Here is a 16,785-nt window from a genome sequence, read left to right as displayed (position 1 = left end):
GAGAGCAGAAATGGGGAAAATAGGACAGACATGTTGACTGTCCAAGGTGAAAAGGAATTTTTGGTTTACAAAAAAGATTTACATAGCAAAAGTACTGAGGATTGTCAGAACAGATGCAATGGAGAAACTTAAGAGTATGGAATGGAGGCCTTATTAGGGTCAACTTTAGCATGGCCAATCAACCTGACCCACACATCTTTGGACTGTGGGAGGAAACCAAAGCACCCAGCGGAAACCCACACAGACACGAGGAGAATGTGTGAACTCCACACTGTGACCCGAGGCCAAAATTAAACCAGGGTCCCTAGCACTGTGAGACAGCAGTGCTAACCACTGTGCTATCAAGCCACATGTAGTTGAGCAAATTATCAACTGCTGAAGTATTGTGGTAAATGGGAGCCTAAAGACCATATCCAAAGGCTATACAGTTTGGACTGTAAGAATGTAGTTGTAGTGGACATGCATGGAAATGAGTTTGGGATTTTTTTATTTCTAGGATGTGGGCATCGCTGGCTAGGGCAACATTTATTGTCCGTCCCTAACTACCTTGAGAAAGTGATGATGAACTGCTTTCTTGAACTGCTGTAATCCACATAGTGTAGGTACACCCACAGTATGGCCAAGGAGAGAGAGAGTTCCAGGATTTTGACTCAGTGACAGTGAAGGAAGAGCAATATATTTTCAAGTTATGATGGAAAGGAACTTCCAAGTGATGGTATTGTGTGTGATATAAGGAAATGCTTGGAAATGGCCTGGTCTGGAGTAAGTTTGAGGGAGAAGAGAAGCTGCATGAAATAGTAAGCTGAAAGGGATATGGTTTGCATGGAGGGAAAGTTTAACAACAGTTAGAAGGGCAGTGAGAGGAGTAAGGGAATGAGGATGCTATGATTAGATGCCGAGAACTAAGCCATCACCGTGACAGTTTCTGGAAGGCAGTTGATGGAAAATGTAGCTAAACAAGGAAGTTTTAGTAAAGGGGAGCATGCTACTGAGCACATAACGTATCAGTGCAGTCATTCACATTAAGGCTATGGATAGTACCAGGCCTTAACTCTCAGACTTCCAAAGGAAGTGAGCAAGATAGAGAAATTCAACAATAGACAACCCAACCATCTCTTGACATTCAAGGCATTACTGTTGTTGGATCCCAGATGTTGTCAATGACCAGAAACAGAACTGGGCCAATCATTTTAATGCTGCAGCTACAAGAGCAAATTAAAGGCTGGAAATTCAGAGGCCAGTACTTCACCAACTGACTCCCCAAACCCTGTCTATCATCTATAAGGTAAAGTCAGGAGTGTGATAGAATTTTGTTACTTACCTAGATGAGTGCAGTTCCAACACTCAAAGCTCATGGACAAAGCAGCCTGCTTGACTGACACCCAATTCTCTTCCTCCAGTATTGACATACAATGGCAGCAGTGTATACTGTGTAAAAGCTGCACTGCAGGAACTCATTAAGGCTCCTTCAACAACACATTCCAAATCCATGACCTCTGCCATCTAAATAGGCAAGGACAGCTGATGCATGGGAACACCACCACCTGCAAGATCCCTTCCAAGCCCCTTACTATCTTGACTTGGAACCATATCACTGTCCCTTCACTATTGCAGCATCAAAATTCTAAAATTCCTTTCCCAGTGGGTACCTGCACCAAATGAATTGCAACGACTCACCGCTACTTTCTCAAGGGCACTTGAGAAATATTGGCCCAAGTCCTGTGGAAAAAAATAGAAGGAATTTTGTGAGATTAGGCTTGGGCAAGCATGTTAATCAAGGAGGTCAGGGAGAAAGGAGAATGACCATTTTGAGGTTGTTGCTTGTAAAAAGGCAGTGATGGAATCATTGATGGATATTTTGCCAAGAGATTTGAAAATGGCAAATAGTGGTCTTGTGCAAAGAAAATTCAATCCTGACATGGAAGCAGAGAGCAGAGAATCCCTGTGGGGTGATTGAAAAGAAGCACGGATTGATGATAAGCGGAGAAAAATGGAGATAGAAATAAAGGGTTCAGATCCAGAGATGGAACCCAAATTGATACAAGTGGATGCTGAGCGAACTCTAGTTAAAAATGTATCATAAAGGTTAAAAGAAACGTCTCTCTCGATTTATAAACAGGGCACTGGAAGAATCTGAACTTAAAAGGTTCAGGTTGAAGTTGACTTGTAGACCTGATGGCATCAGCTTTGAGTATTGAAGGAACAATGTCCCAATTCAGAGATCATTGTGGAGAAGGAACTATTTGAGAATCAGTGGATTCATGGTTATAATTTCATAAATAGAGGATGTGGCATTAATAATCAGTCATGAGCTTGATATGAGTGACCACTGGAGGTGAGCAATGGTGTTGGTAGCAAACACCCACAGGTTCAGCAGAGGAATTGGGGCCAAGTGAATGAAGCCCAAGAACCAATAGCATTTAAATCCTGGTGCCCTGACCAACATTTACCTCTTAACCAACATCAGTAAAAGGGATTACTTATCATTTATCTCATTACTGTCTGTTGGATCTTTGTGTGCAAATTGATTTCAACATTCCCAACTTTACATCAGCGACTAAATTTCAGAAGTATTTCATAAAATCACAGAATTCCTACAGTGCAGAAGGAGGCCATTTGGGCCAGCGAGTTGCACCGACGCTCCAACCATGTGTCTTAACCAGACCCTATCCCTGTAACCCCACAGATTTATCCCCCTAACCTATACATCTTGGGGCACAAAGAGGCAATCTAGCATAACCATTCCACATCTCTGGATTGTTCCATGGCTTGTGGAGTGTTTTTTTTCATCTGTGGGATATGGGCGTCACTGGCTGCCCATCCCTAGTTGCCCTTGAGAAGGTGGTGGTGAGCTGCCGCCTTGAGTCGCTGCAGTCCTGATCTGTGGGTTGACCAACAATGCAGTTAGGGAGGGAATTCCAGCATTTTGACCCAGCAGCTGTGAAGGAACGGTCATATATTTCCAAGTCAAGATGCTGAGTGGCTTAGAGAGGAACTTGCAAGTGGTGGCATTTCCATGTATATGCTGCCCTTGTCCTTCGAGATGGAAGTGGCCGTGGGTTTGGAAGATGCTGTCTAAGGATCTTTGGTGAATTGCAATGGTGCACGCTGCTGCTACTGAGTGTGGGAGGGAATGTTACAGTGATACAGTGGTTAGCACTGCTGAATCATAGTACCAGGGATCCAGTTTCAATTCAGACCTCGAGCCATTGTTTGGAGTTCGCGCATTCTCCCTGTGTCTGCGTAGATTTCCTCCGGGTGCTCCAATTTCCTCCCACTGTACAAAGATGTGCTGGTTTGGCTGATTGACCACGCTAAATTGACCGTAGTGTCAGGGAATTATGGGGTTACGGGGAATAAGGCCTGGGTGGGATGGTGGGCAGTGGACACTCAATGGCTGAATGGCCTCCTGCACTGTAGGGATTTTCTGAGTGGATGTTTGTAGATATGGTGCCAATCAAATAGGCTGCTTTGTCATGGGTGGTGTCAAGCTTCTTGTGTTGTTGAAGCTACACCACCCAGGCAAGGGGGAAGTATTCCATCACACTCCTGATTAGTGCCTTGTAGATGATGGAGGCTTTGGGGAGTCAGGAGGTGAGTTACATGCCACAGTATTCCTAGCCTCTGACCTGCTGTTGTAGCGACTGTGTTTATGTGGCGAGTCCTGTTGAGTTTTTGGTCAATGGTAACTCTAAGCATGTTGACAGTGGGGGATTCAGTGATGGTAACACCATTGAATGCCAGGGGGCAGAGGTTAGAGTGTCTTTTATTGGTGTTGGTCATTGCCTGGCATTTGTGTGGCATGAATGTTACTTGCCACTTGTCAGTCGAAGACTGGATATTGTCCAGATCTTTTTGCCTCTGAGCATGAACTGCTTCAATGTCTGAGGAGTCATGAATGGTGCTGAACATTGTGCAATCATCGGCGAACATCCCTGCTTCTGACCTTACGAGGGAGGGAAGGTCATTGATGACGCAGCTGAAGATGGTTGGGCCTAGGACACTACCCTGAGAACTACTGCAGAGATGTCCTGGAGCTGAGATCATTGACTCTCCGCAACTGTCTTCCTATGTACCAGGTATGCTTGTAACCAACGGTGAGTTTGCCACCGATATGCATTAATTCCAATTTTATTAAAGCTCCTTGTTGCCACACTGAGTCGAGTGCGACCTTGTTGTCACGAACTGTCACACTCACTTCACATTTGGAATTCAGCTCTTTCATCCATGTTTGAACCAAGGCTGTAATGAGGTCAGGAGCTGAGTGACCCTGGTGCAACCCAAACTGGGTGTCACTGAGCAGTTGCTGCTTGATAGCACAGTTGTTGACCCGTTCTATCACTTTATTGATTGAGAGTAGACTGATTGGGTGATAATTGACTGTTGGTTTTGTCCTGATTTTTGTGCACAGGACATTATTGTTACTAGAGCGGCAGTGCTCGACAGACTGGAGGGACTGATTGTGGACAAGTCCTCAGGACCGGATGGAATGCATCCGAGGGTTCTGAAAGAAATGGCGGAGGTGATAGTGGATGCCTTGGTGGTTATTTTCCAAATGTCGCTGGATTCCAGGGAAGTGCCGGAAGATTGGAAAACGGCTAATGTTACGCCAGTGTTTAAGAAGAGTGGCAGGCAAAAGGCAGGGAATTGTAGGCCGGTTAGTTTAACTTCTGTTGTAGGTAAAATGTTAGAATCCGTCATCAAGAAGGAAATATCGAGGCATCTTGAGGGGAATTGCTTGATAGAGCAGACGCAGCACGGTTTCGTTAAGGGGGAAGTTGTGTCTGACGAATTTTTTGGAGTTCTATGAGGATGTGTCTAGGGCGGTGAATAGAGGAGAGCTGGTGGATGTGGTGTTTCTTGATTTTCAGAAGGCGTTTGACAAGGTACCTCACAAGAGGTTATTGCAGAAGGTAAGGGGGCATGGAGTTGGGGGTATGGTGTTGGCGTGGATAGAGGATTGGTTGTCAAATAGGAATGATGTGGGTATGCCGACGTTGGACTGGCGTAAACACAGTAAAAAGTCTGACAACACCAGGTTTTAGTCCAACCGATTTACTTGATAATAGACTCACAAGCTTTCGGGGCTAACCGTGAAAGCTTGTGAGTCTATTATCAAATAAATCGGTTGGACTAAAACCTGGTGTTGTCAGACTTTTTACTGTGTCAAATAGGAGGCAGAGAGTGGGGGTTAATGGGTGCTATTCAGATTGGCAGTTGGTGACTACTGGAGTGCCCCAGGGGTCGGTGCTGGGGCCTCAGCTATTTACCATTTATATAGATGATCTGGAGGAGGGAACCGAGTGTATGGTGTCGAAATTTGCTGATGACACCAAGATTGGTGGAACGGCAAATTGCGCGGAGGGTGTGGAGAGTCTGCAGAAGGATCTATATAGGCTGGGCGAATGGGCCAGGAACTGACAAATGGAATTTAATGTTGGCAAGTGCGAGGTGGTCCACTTTGGTAGGAATAATGGTAGGAAGGACTATTACTTACGTGGCGAAAAACTGCAGCAGGCGACGGTGCAGAGGGACCTCAGGGTCCTTGTGCATGAGTCACAAAAACCCAGCCTGCAGGTGCAGCAGGTGGTCAGGAAGGCTAATGGCATGCTGGCCTTCATAGCGAGGGGGATTGAATATAAAAGTAGGGAGGTCTTGCTGCGGCTGTATAGGGCATTGGTGAGGCCGCAGCTGGAGTACTGTGTGCAGTTTTGGTCGCCGCACTTACGCAAGGATATTTTGGCCTTGGAGGGAGTGCAGAGGAGGTTTACTAGGCTGATACCTGAGTTGAGGGGGTTGAGCTATGAGGAGAGGCTGAATAAACTAGGCTTGTACTCGTTAGAGTTTAGAAGAATGAGAGGAGATCTCATTGAGACGTATATGATGAATGGGATGGATAGGATAGAGGTGGAGAGACTCTTCCCGCTCAGAAGGGACAGTAGGACTAGGGGGCACAGCCTCAAGATAAAGGGGGGGTGGTTTAGAACGGAGTTGAGGAGGAACTTCTTCACTCAAAGGGTGGTGAATCTCTGGAATTCTCTGCCCATTGAAGTGGTGGAGGCTGCCTCGCTAAATATTTTTAAGACGCGGGTTGATGGGTTTTTGATAAGCGAGGGGATTAAGAGTTATGGGGAGAGGGCGGGAATGTGGAACTGAGCCACGACAGATCAGCCATGATCTTATTGAATGGCGAGGCAGGCTCGAAGGGCTGGATGGCCTACTCCTGCTCCTATTTCTTATGTTCTTATGACATACCTGGGCAATTTTCCACTTTGTTGGGTAGATGCCAGTGTTGTAACTGGACTGGAAGAGCTTGGGCTAGAGGAGCAGCAGGTTTGGGAGCACAGGTTTTCAGTATTATTGCTGAGTGTTATCAGGGCCCATTACCTTTGCAGTATCCAACCATTTCTTGATATGTGGAGTAAATCAAATTGGCTGGAGACTGGCATCTGAGATGCTGGGGACCACTGGAGGAGGCCAAGATGGATCATTCACTTGGCACTTGTGGCCGAAGATTACTGCAAATGCTTCAGCCTTATCTTTTGCACCATGTGTTGGGCTTCTTCACAGTTGAGGTTGGGAATATTTGTGGAGCCTCCTCCACCAGTGAGTTGTTTAATTGTCCACCACCATTCATGACTGCGTGTGGCAGGACTGCAGAGCTGATCCGTTGGTTGTGGGATCATTTAGTTCTGTCTATCACTTGCTGTTTGTACCATTTAGCATGCAAGTAGTCCTGTTTGGTAGCTTCACCAGGTTGACATGTCATTCTTAGGTATGCCTGGTGCTGCTTCTGGCATGCCCTCCTGCGCGCTCCACTGAAGAAGTCTGCCAACACCAGGTTTAAGTCCAATCGATTTATTTGATAGTAAACTCGCAAGCTTTTGGGGTTTGCCCCTTCATCAGGCAAATGGACAGTTCTGGCCTCAAACAGAGCACATAACAGCACGGATAGTTTACAGATTACTGATTAGTATGCGAGTCTTTACACCTGACCTGCTATTCAAGTCTTAAAGTGGCCAACAATGTGAGTGGAAGGAGCATTAAGCCCAGGTTAAAGAGATGTGTACTGTCTCCAGACAGTACAGTAAGTGAGATTTAGCAAACCCAGGCAAGTCATGGGGGTTACAGAGAGTGCAACATCATTTGAAGTGCACACCAACTTGTTAAGATGCTAAGACTACTTGAAGCAACGAGCTATTATACTTCAGTGAAGATCTAAAGCAGAAGTCGTCTTGCAACTATTCCTTATAGGAATTTGATGTATGAAGAATTGTCTGCTATACACTTTATAATACTTTCCAAGTACTATGGATGCCCAGTCTTGAGTTGCTAGATCTATTCGAAGTCTGTTCCATTTAGCATGGTGATAGTGCCACACAACGTGATGGAGGTTATTTCTAGTGAAGGTGAGTTTGTCTCCACAAGGACTGTGCAGTGGTCACTGTTACTAGTACTGTCATAGAAAGGTGCATCTCCAGCCAGCAGATTGGTAAGGATGAGGTCAAGCATGTTACTTCCTCTTGTTGGTTCCTTCACCACCTGCTGCAGAGCAGGCCTAGTAACTATATCCTTTAGGACTGGATCAGCTCGATCAGTAGCGCTGCTGCTGAGCCACTCTTGGTGGCTGACATTTGAAGTCCCCCACCCAGAGTACATTTTGCACCCATGCCACCCTCAGTGCTTACTCCAAGTGTTGTTCACTTGAAGTATTTCATCAGCTGAAGGAGGGTGGTACGTGGTAACCAAAGGATGTTTCCTTGCCCATGTTTAATTTGAAGCCATGAGACTTCATGGGATCCAGAATCGATGTTAAGTACTTCGAGGGCAATTCTTTCCTGACTGTATACCACTGTGCCTGCACCGCTGCTGGGTCAGTCCTGCCGATGGGACGAGCCATATCCAGGGCTGGGAATGGAGGTGTCCTGGAGAGTTATCTGTATGATTCTGTGAGAATGACTGTCAGGCTTGACTAGCTGTGAGATAGCGCTCTCAATTTTGGCACTAGCCCCCAGATGTTAGTAAGGAGAACTTTGCAGGGTCGACAGGGCTTTTTGTTTTGTCATTGTCTTCTCCAGTGCTTAGATTGATGCCAGGAGGTCTGTCTGGTTTCATTTCTTTGTTGAGACGTTGCACGGATTGATACAACCAAGTGGCTTGGTAGACCATTTCAGAGGCCAATTGAGAGTCAATCACATTGCTATGGCTCTAGGATCACATGTAGGCCAGACCAGTTAATGATGGCAGATTTCCTTCCCTAAAGGACATTAGTGAACCAGATCGCTTTTCCCGACAATTGACAATGGTTTTATGGTCATTTGTAGACTCTTAATTCCAGACTCTTTTTTACTGAATTCAAATTCCAGTACCTGCTGTGGCAGGATTCAAACCCGGGTCCCCAGACAATCAGCTGAGTTTCTGGAATAATAGTCTGGCGATAATACCACTAGGCCATCGCCACCGCTCTGGTCTGGTGAAGCCACGAAAAGCACTATAGAAACATAGGTGCTTTAGTTTCAAATTGTTATTTATTTATATTAAACAGAACAAAAATAAACTTAAAACATGCAAAATAAGTTTGATAATACTGAAAGTTTGAAAGAGAAAAGTGGGGTGGAATAGAGCAAGCCCAGATGTGCTTGATAGTGCCGCCTGGTGCCTGCATTTATAATTAGTATGGCAAGTTTATGTGTGGGGATTTTTAAAGATGTAGGAATTTCTCTTTACAACTGCAAAGAGATCAGTATGTATATGATTAGAACTGTTTGGCCATATAAGATACTACATATACAGAGTCAAGAATAAATTGAATTTGAATTCTAGTCCCTGTGGTGTAAGTGCAACACAAAACCAATTATTTGATTGCAATGCAAAATTTCAATAATCAGAAGATTGGGTTGTTTGAACTATAAATGTCATTAAGATACAGTAAGATTAACAATTTGGATTGCCTCACCTCAATCTAGCTGGAGCTTTATGCATCATCTAAGGCATGCTAGTACCAGATGAAATAAGTACTTAAAGAAAACAAAAGTGATAAAAGTGTAAACATGTCAATATCAAAGGTCACTAATGTATTTTTAAAATTTATTTTTGATAAACTGTTAATTTTTTATGATTATGTAGTCATTAGTCTGCCTTATTTGTATAAGCTTAGATGGTTAATAGTTGTACAAACATTACAATGGCTGGCTATCATCATGTGGAGCACCTACTATAAACTAACAGCAAAAGTTCTTGAGGTGTCACTTGCCACTTAGTGAATACCCATCCCAAATCCCACAATTAGATATTTTCATTGATGTGGGAGTGACAGCAGCCCAGATTGTTGCCACTAACCCATGTCTCAGTTGGTTGAAGTAGGAGCTAGTGGTAACAGCAGAAAAGGGAACAAATGGTTCTAGTTGAAAATAGGCCACAGAGACACAAATAACTTGCATTTTGAAACTGGCATTTAAAAAAAAATGCTTTTGCCAGAATCTGGACCTATAGAGTCAAGCTTTGAACTGGGCAGTATAGATGGGAATGGTCTGATTTCTCCCTATCTCATTCTTGAGACATCAGCATCACTAGCAGTATTGGAATTTATTGCTTGGCTCTGATTTCCCTGGGAAGACATTGGTGGGCTACCACCTTGTTGGGCTATCGTTATTCTTAGAAGTAGTTTGATGCAACTAAGTGACATGCTGAGCCACTTCATATGAGGCTGGAGTCGTATACCAGGGAAGGACAAAAGGTTCCTTCCATAAAGAACATTAGCTATTTTGTAGTACTCCAGCAACTTAATGAATTTTAATTCTAAAACTGAAATTTTAACTTGCATTCACTGGATTCTTAGTCCAGACCTCCTGGATTACTAAAGCATAATGGGTGGCACAATGTTTAGCACTGCTGCCTCAAAGCACCAGGGACCTGGGTTCGATTCCAACCCTTGGTGGCTGTCTGTGGGGAATTTACACTTTCTCCCCGTGTCTACATGGATTTCCTCCCACAGCCCAAGGATGTGCAGTTTAAGTGGATTAGCCATGGTTAATGTACAGGTTATGGGGATAGGGTGGGGAATGGTCCTGGGTAAGATGCTCTTCCAGAAAATCAGTGCAGGCTCGATGGACTGAATGGCCTTCTTGTGCATTGCTGGGATTCTATGGATCTGTATCTACTGATATACCTGAAATGTGATAATTCCAGCTAGGGATGGACAGTAAGTGCTGGCCTTTCCGGTGATACTCATGTTTACGAATGAATAAAAACAAAAGTAGCATAACTACACAACCATAATCTTCTGCTGACAATGTAGTTCTTCCTATTCTGATAACATCCACATGGAAGGGATGGTGCAAGCCAAATATGCTACCTTTTCTTCTCGCCACGTCCAGCCCAAAAATGTTTGAGATCTAGGGATGTAAAGAATCTTGGAATGTAATGCTTCCTGCCACTGTTTGGTATGGTGGTTAGGATAAAAAATAGAGAATTCATAATAACATGTTTATTTTTCTAACTTCAGTGGACTTCTGCACGTTTTCATGTATGAATCCTGATTATGCTGAAGAGTATCTTTACCTGGACCAGATGATGGGTTTTACAGGCTGCATGGAAAACCAACTTGCTCCTACTGCGAATGGATTTTGCACAGACTTCTCACCTGATGACCAAGAGGAGGGGAAAGATGATAGCACCTTGGATAAAAAGCTTAACTAACTCTTTGGGTATGTTCCTTCTCCTGGTGAGAGGGGTGGACCAATTTAAGGCACACACATTACTTTTGTTGACCTGACTAAATACCCTTTCCTGTATGAACTTACTGCCATTTTTCTCTATTCATCATCTCTCCAGTATAATCTGAGTTGAGCTTGGTTTTTAAACAAAAATTCAAATGACGTTGGAAGCCAAGATTGTGAAAATACTTATTATTTGTACCTGTACTTGAAGGGAACCAAGCACCTATTCATTCCATTTTCATATTTATGGTATATGTGTTATGGTGACTATGCACGTTTAAAACTTGTAGCTGCAATTGTGCTAGCGCGTTTGTGTTTTTATCATTTCCAGTCCATTTATCTTGCATCTGCTTAATCTTACCACAAAGCAGCTTTTGAAAAAGATGTTTGCAGGAGATGAGGGTATCATATTTTCCTACCAGTGTTACAGTGTAACAAACCTTTTTGGCGTGGTGCGGTCTGTTCTCTAATGATGTGCTAAGTAGGATACTGTTGCTTACTTAATATTTTAAGCATCGTCACAGCTCCTTGCTCTTGCTGTAACAACTGAAGAGAGGAAACTGTTTCCAATATGAATGAAGTATAAAGAATAACATGAGGGTATGCATTAGTGTTCAGATTAACATTTGACTAATTTTCTGTATGTAGCTTCATTGTAACCCCAGGTTTTTTTTCCATTATAATTGCATAGGAATTATTTTAAAGTCTTGCTTTGTTATTTTTAGTGTAACTGCGATGGAAAATCCTTGAGGGTAATTACTCCATACAATTCAATTAGTTAACTTCATAAGCAGTGATTAGAATGGGTTTGTTTGATTTGGTAACAGAACACGTTCTCTGTGTACAAATACCATAAAGCAAATTAACTTGAAAGGAACAAGAAAATAAGTATTATAATGGACCAATAAGCAGATGACATATGAAGCAAATTAGATTTCAAAATTTTGAATGCAGTGATCTATGCCAAAGGCTGAACAATTTGTGCAGTCTGTGAAAATAGCCACCCTGTCTATAACTTGGGAAGGTAAAGTTGTTTCTCTGATTCTAAAATAAGATGGAATTTTCTATCAGTATATGAATCATAGATATGCGTGCTAGCCAGGAATATTGCACAGTGCATTCACATTCTGGCTTATTGTATGAATACATATCTAATTATAGTGTAGGATTACCTATGTTGATTTTTTTCAAAACATTTAAACTTATAAAAGGGAAACAATAAATAATGTCTGTCAACTTGAAAAGGAAGGGACAGTACAGGTTATACAGGAGAGTGGAAATCTTGGACATTACTTTTTTTTGCAATAGACTAAATAGAAATTCTATAAAATATTTTGCCAGGCCACACAAAATTAACTCGGCGATTCGAATAATTTTTTATATCTAACTGGTTCTCATTCATGTTCTGTCATGTAGCTATTTCTGCTGAAAGTAGCTTCACACGTTATGGCTGGAATCCTAATGTTTTCCATGGTAATGTCTAGAATGACCATTAATATTGCAATTCCTGAGAGATCTGTATTTATGAGGCTATATGATTGACTTGCAGCTAACAGCCACAAAGAAAAATAGGTAAGGATGCTGCATGTATGGAACTTTCATAAAAATGTTTGACTCGCAAGATTTCACCCCACTCATCCTCAGATTATTCCACTGAGGATTGGACAGTTGTAATTATTGCTGTTTCAACTTGGGAAGCAGGCAGAACATATGATCGGCATCAAAAAAATCATCCTTAGTTTGGCAAATTGTTATTGAGATACAGTGGAAATTCATATAGCTGGGTCAGTGTTGAATTGATGCACATTACTGACAGGGTTGGTTCCCATTTACCTCTGGTGATAGCACCTTATTATAATTGTTCATGGTTGGGCGATGGTCATAAGTCTTGAGTATTGCTGATTGAGCACTACTGCCAGAGAAAATCGGATCATCTGGAGATGCTGATGTTTCTGCTTTTTGTCAGCAAGAAGATGGAATAAATGTACTGAAAGTGTGTAGTTTGTATGTTTTTCTTGTTCCTTTGAAGGGAGTGAATAAAAGGGAGGCGGAATTAGACTGCCAAGTTATAAAATGGAGAAAAGTGATTTCCAACAGCGGGGGACAGAAATTGAACTTCCCCCTTTAAAGGTGTTTGGTCTTGTCAAAACAAGAGACAGTTAAGAAAAGTTTATTTGCCTTGTAGCATCTAAAGTTAAATAGTTGGAAACATAGTGTATGTTTGTAAGCAAAATTATAATTCATCTAGGTCTGAATTCTGTTAAAATGGTGAGGGCACAGGAGTACAGGAAGCCTTCATTTTGCCCATATAGATTGATTTTACACATCCACTCCCATTACTGAGTGTAAAGTAAATGTCCTAAGTAAACTCTGCCACTTTACATTCATTAGCTTCTTAGTTTTTTTCACCCATGGTGCAGTTTTATTCAATGGATCTATATGTAAACAGTGTTTGAAAAATATTACTACACTGCTTTAGGAGTGGTAACATGGCATTGTGTTGACTTTTAAGCTATTGTCTGCTCTTCTCTTGAAGTATTATAATTGCAGTTGTTGGTTCTACCCTTTTGGCTGAATGATGGTGTATATAATAATAGATAACCTGAAGCCAATGAATGGGACATCTACAACTGGATTTGCTTAAGTGTCTTAACTTGCTATCAGTCTAAAGTCTTCGTATTTAACATGGAACTTGAGTAAGTTAATGCTGAGTAAGGACAGTTAACTGAGAATTATGCTGAAGCTCATTATTTAAAACAATTGTGCATTTTAAATTTTGGATAACATCACAAAGGAACAATATAAGTTAGTTGACAGAATATTGTTTGATGTATTCTAAAAGGCACCTTTTTGTTGAACACATGTTGGATGATATGAAGCATTTATTGATGAACGTCCAGCAGTGTTAATATGACCATTAACTTAATCAGGAAAATTTTCGAACTGAAGTGAGAAAAAACAAAATTGTGGATACTGTGATGAAATATATTAGCATAATCCTGCTGAATAATACACATTGGCACTGCCACTTGTATAATCAAATTGTCTTCAAAATTAATTGCGACTGTTGCATAATTGTGAGTTTTTTTTAGAATTAATATATGCATGTAAATCCTTCCATGTGAATACTGGTGAATCAGAACAAAAGTTAATAAATCTCGGTACTGTACACATCATATTCAGTGTTGAAGATGTTGAACTTGAGATTCTTTTTTCAATCGGGTTTGTGGCTTACAGAAAAAAAATACACTCCAGCACAATATGTAATGAGCCTCAATGAGGATTACAGTGCAATGAGAAGAGTTTGGACTTGTCCAAATTTTGTGGATAATTCCAGATAAATCATTAATTGTTTTTGCGATATTCTTTGAAAAGTATTGTACTCTGAGGACTTTTTGACTTTATTTTGTATGTATATCTTACTGAACAGCTGTTTCCAATTCCCCTTTTGTATGTTTCAACAAAAGGTGACTGCGTCACATGATTTTGAAACCTGGGATCAGTACAATTTCACTGTAGTAAGAATGAATGTTTTCAATCATGATTTAGAAAACTATGTAACATAAATTCTGGGAAGGTTGGGCATTGTGTATTATGAAAACTGGTCGCTGTATCAACACCCAGAACTTGAGATTTACATTCGACATACACAATGATTGAGATTGTTGGGATTATAGTTGAAAGGAGATAAATTACCTGGTTTTGAATTAACTTCAAGTGACTGCATAATCATGTCAGCATTTACAGATGTCTAGTTAGTGTATTAACTGCATAACATGTAAATGAAACATTAATAACATTTACAGCATCAGTATGTAACTCCATTATCTGACATAGGTCACATTGGGTTTTGTAAGCTTTTTAATGTGTATACTTATTTCAAAAAATACCTCAGTAGGCACGCTGTCCTTGGTTGTCTTTCAAAGGATTCATGAAATGTGCAGAAGGCTGCTTTTTTACTACCTGTTTACTGCTGTATTTTACATTTACTTTGAACAAAATTGGATATGTTACTTAAAGTTTCATGATGGATTATGTATGGAAATCTGTTGCAATAACTGATATTTTTCAAGTTTTCTTTGTACGTAAAGGGATTACTGCTCAAACTTACATTGGATTTTGTGTTTCACAGTGAAATTATTTGAGTTGTCTGTATAAATAAACATCAATAAGAATGACATGATGTTTTGCCAATGGGTTATTGAGCACAAAACAAAATAATTACATGATTTTTTTAACTTCAGAAACCTATGCATTCAGATTTGGCCCTGCACAGCGCGCACCAAAAATGCGCTGAATAAATGGAATAGTCTCAAGTATTTTGCCATGATGTCTATCTTTGCCCTGCTAATAAAACATTTTTGAGGTGGCAAATTTTGACTTCCTTTTGTTGTCTCAGATTAAACAACAAAATTGCCTTAAACCCCCTATGTAGTGCTCTGCCCAAGTCTACGCAAATTCTGCTGATGGGCAAGGCATTTGAATGGTCAATAGAATCCTAACATAAAAGCGACTGAATCCTTCATGGATGGAGAAGCCAGATATCCCTTTCTGCTATTTAAACAAAGTCAAGAAGTCTGCGTAATAGGTAATAAGAAGCATCAACTATATTTATTAAACTAAGGTCTAAAATAGTTACAATAGTGCACTGGCTGAAAGATAAAGAAAATTAATGTTAAGGAACATTCGTATCGTTCAAAGGTACAAAAATCTTTCCGAACACAGAAGGAAGGGAAACAAAGCTGGAAATGGAAGGCAGAAATTTAATGAATGCGCAAAGCAGGGTGGGGGGGAACAGGCTAGAAAATAGACAACTAAACATTTGGTGCTTAATAGGGGCCAGTCACACTACTGGGAATGTATTTGTAGTTCCAAACACTCAGAGATGGAAGAGCAAATGGTGGAAAATTTCTGAAGTGATAAAACATAGGGCAGTAACATGAAATTTTAACTACTCTAAATAATTGGATAGTATATATAGTTAGTATTAAACAGTGCAAAAGGTATTGAGCGCTCAGAATTATGAAATGCATTCAGGAGAACCTCTTAATCAGTATCTTGTAAATCCAACAGGAGAAGGGGAAGTTATAACTTATTAATTTGGGAAATGTAACTTTTGGGGAATGTAACTGGGAAGATGGGAGGGGTGTGTTAATAGTAGTGCTCTGAATTCAATTAAATTTTGTATAGTTATAGAAGGGGACAAGGACACACCAGGAATAAAAGTTTTCAATTGGGGAAAAGCCAATTTTACTAAATTAAATGCTCTTGAGAAGGTGGTGGTGAGCCATGATCTTGAACAACTGCCAGTAGTTGCAGGACTTTTGTCTCAGCAATTGAAGGAACACCATCCAAATCACTCACTATCCTGACTTGAGGGGAATTTGCAGCTAGTGGTGTTTCCACACAACTGCAGGCCTTGTCATTCAAGATTATAGAGTTCGAGGGTTTGAAAGGTGCTATTGAAAGAGTTGCTTCAGTGCATCATGTAGATAGTACACATTGCCATTATATCATTAGTGGAGGGAGTGAATGTTTAAGGTGATGGATTAGCTGCCAGTCAAACAGGCTGCTTTGTCCTGGATGGTGTTGAGCTGCTTGTGTGCTGTTGGACCTGCACTCATCCAGGCAAGTGAAGAGTTTTCCATCACACTCCTGACTTGAGCCTGGTAGTTGGTGGACAGACTTTGGGAAGTCAAGAAGTGATTTACTCAACGTGGATTGCCCAGCCTCTGATCTGTTCTTGAATTTATATGTCAGGTCCATTTCAGTTTCTGGTAAATGACAATCCCCTAGGATGCTGGTAATAGAAAATTCAGCAATGGTAATGCCATTTACTGTCATGGAGAGATACTCTCCTGTTGGAGATGGTCATTGTTGAAAGTTATGTGACACAGATGTTGCTTGCCACTTGGCTAGGACTGAATGTTTTGCTGCATATGCGTACATACTACTTCAGTATCTGTGGAATTGTAAATGGTGCTGAACATTGTGCAATCTTCAGAGAATATCACCACTTCTGACTTTAAGATGGAGGTAAGGTCATTGATGAAGCAACTAAGAACAA

The 16,785-nt window shown here is 41.2% G+C and overlaps 1 protein-coding gene across 3 annotated transcripts in view; it reads left to right on the top strand.

Annotated features, from left to right (window-relative positions):
* The window catches only part of lpcat1 (lysophosphatidylcholine acyltransferase 1), a 181,561-nt gene extending 169,258 nt beyond the window's left edge, over positions 1-12,303 (top strand). For all 3 annotated transcript variants that reach the window (XM_080205155.1, XM_080205164.1, XM_080205173.1), the window contains exon 14: positions 10,505-12,303. In XM_080205155.1, the coding sequence (XP_080061281.1) occupies positions 10,505-10,698 (194 nt within the window). In that variant the 3' untranslated portion in view covers positions 10,699-12,303. The remainder of the gene's footprint in view (positions 1-10,504) is intronic.
* Positions 12,304-16,785: the final 4,482 nt, after the last annotated feature.

The sequence above is a fragment of the Carcharhinus amblyrhynchos genome, chromosome 2, assembly GCF_965287045.1.
Source record: "Carcharhinus amblyrhynchos chromosome 2, sCarAmb.v2.hapA, whole genome shotgun sequence".
NCBI lineage: Eukaryota > Metazoa > Chordata > Chondrichthyes > Carcharhiniformes > Carcharhinidae > Carcharhinus > Carcharhinus amblyrhynchos.
Note: the sequence above shows the minus strand (reverse complement) of the source record. Positions and strands in the feature narration are given on the sequence as shown.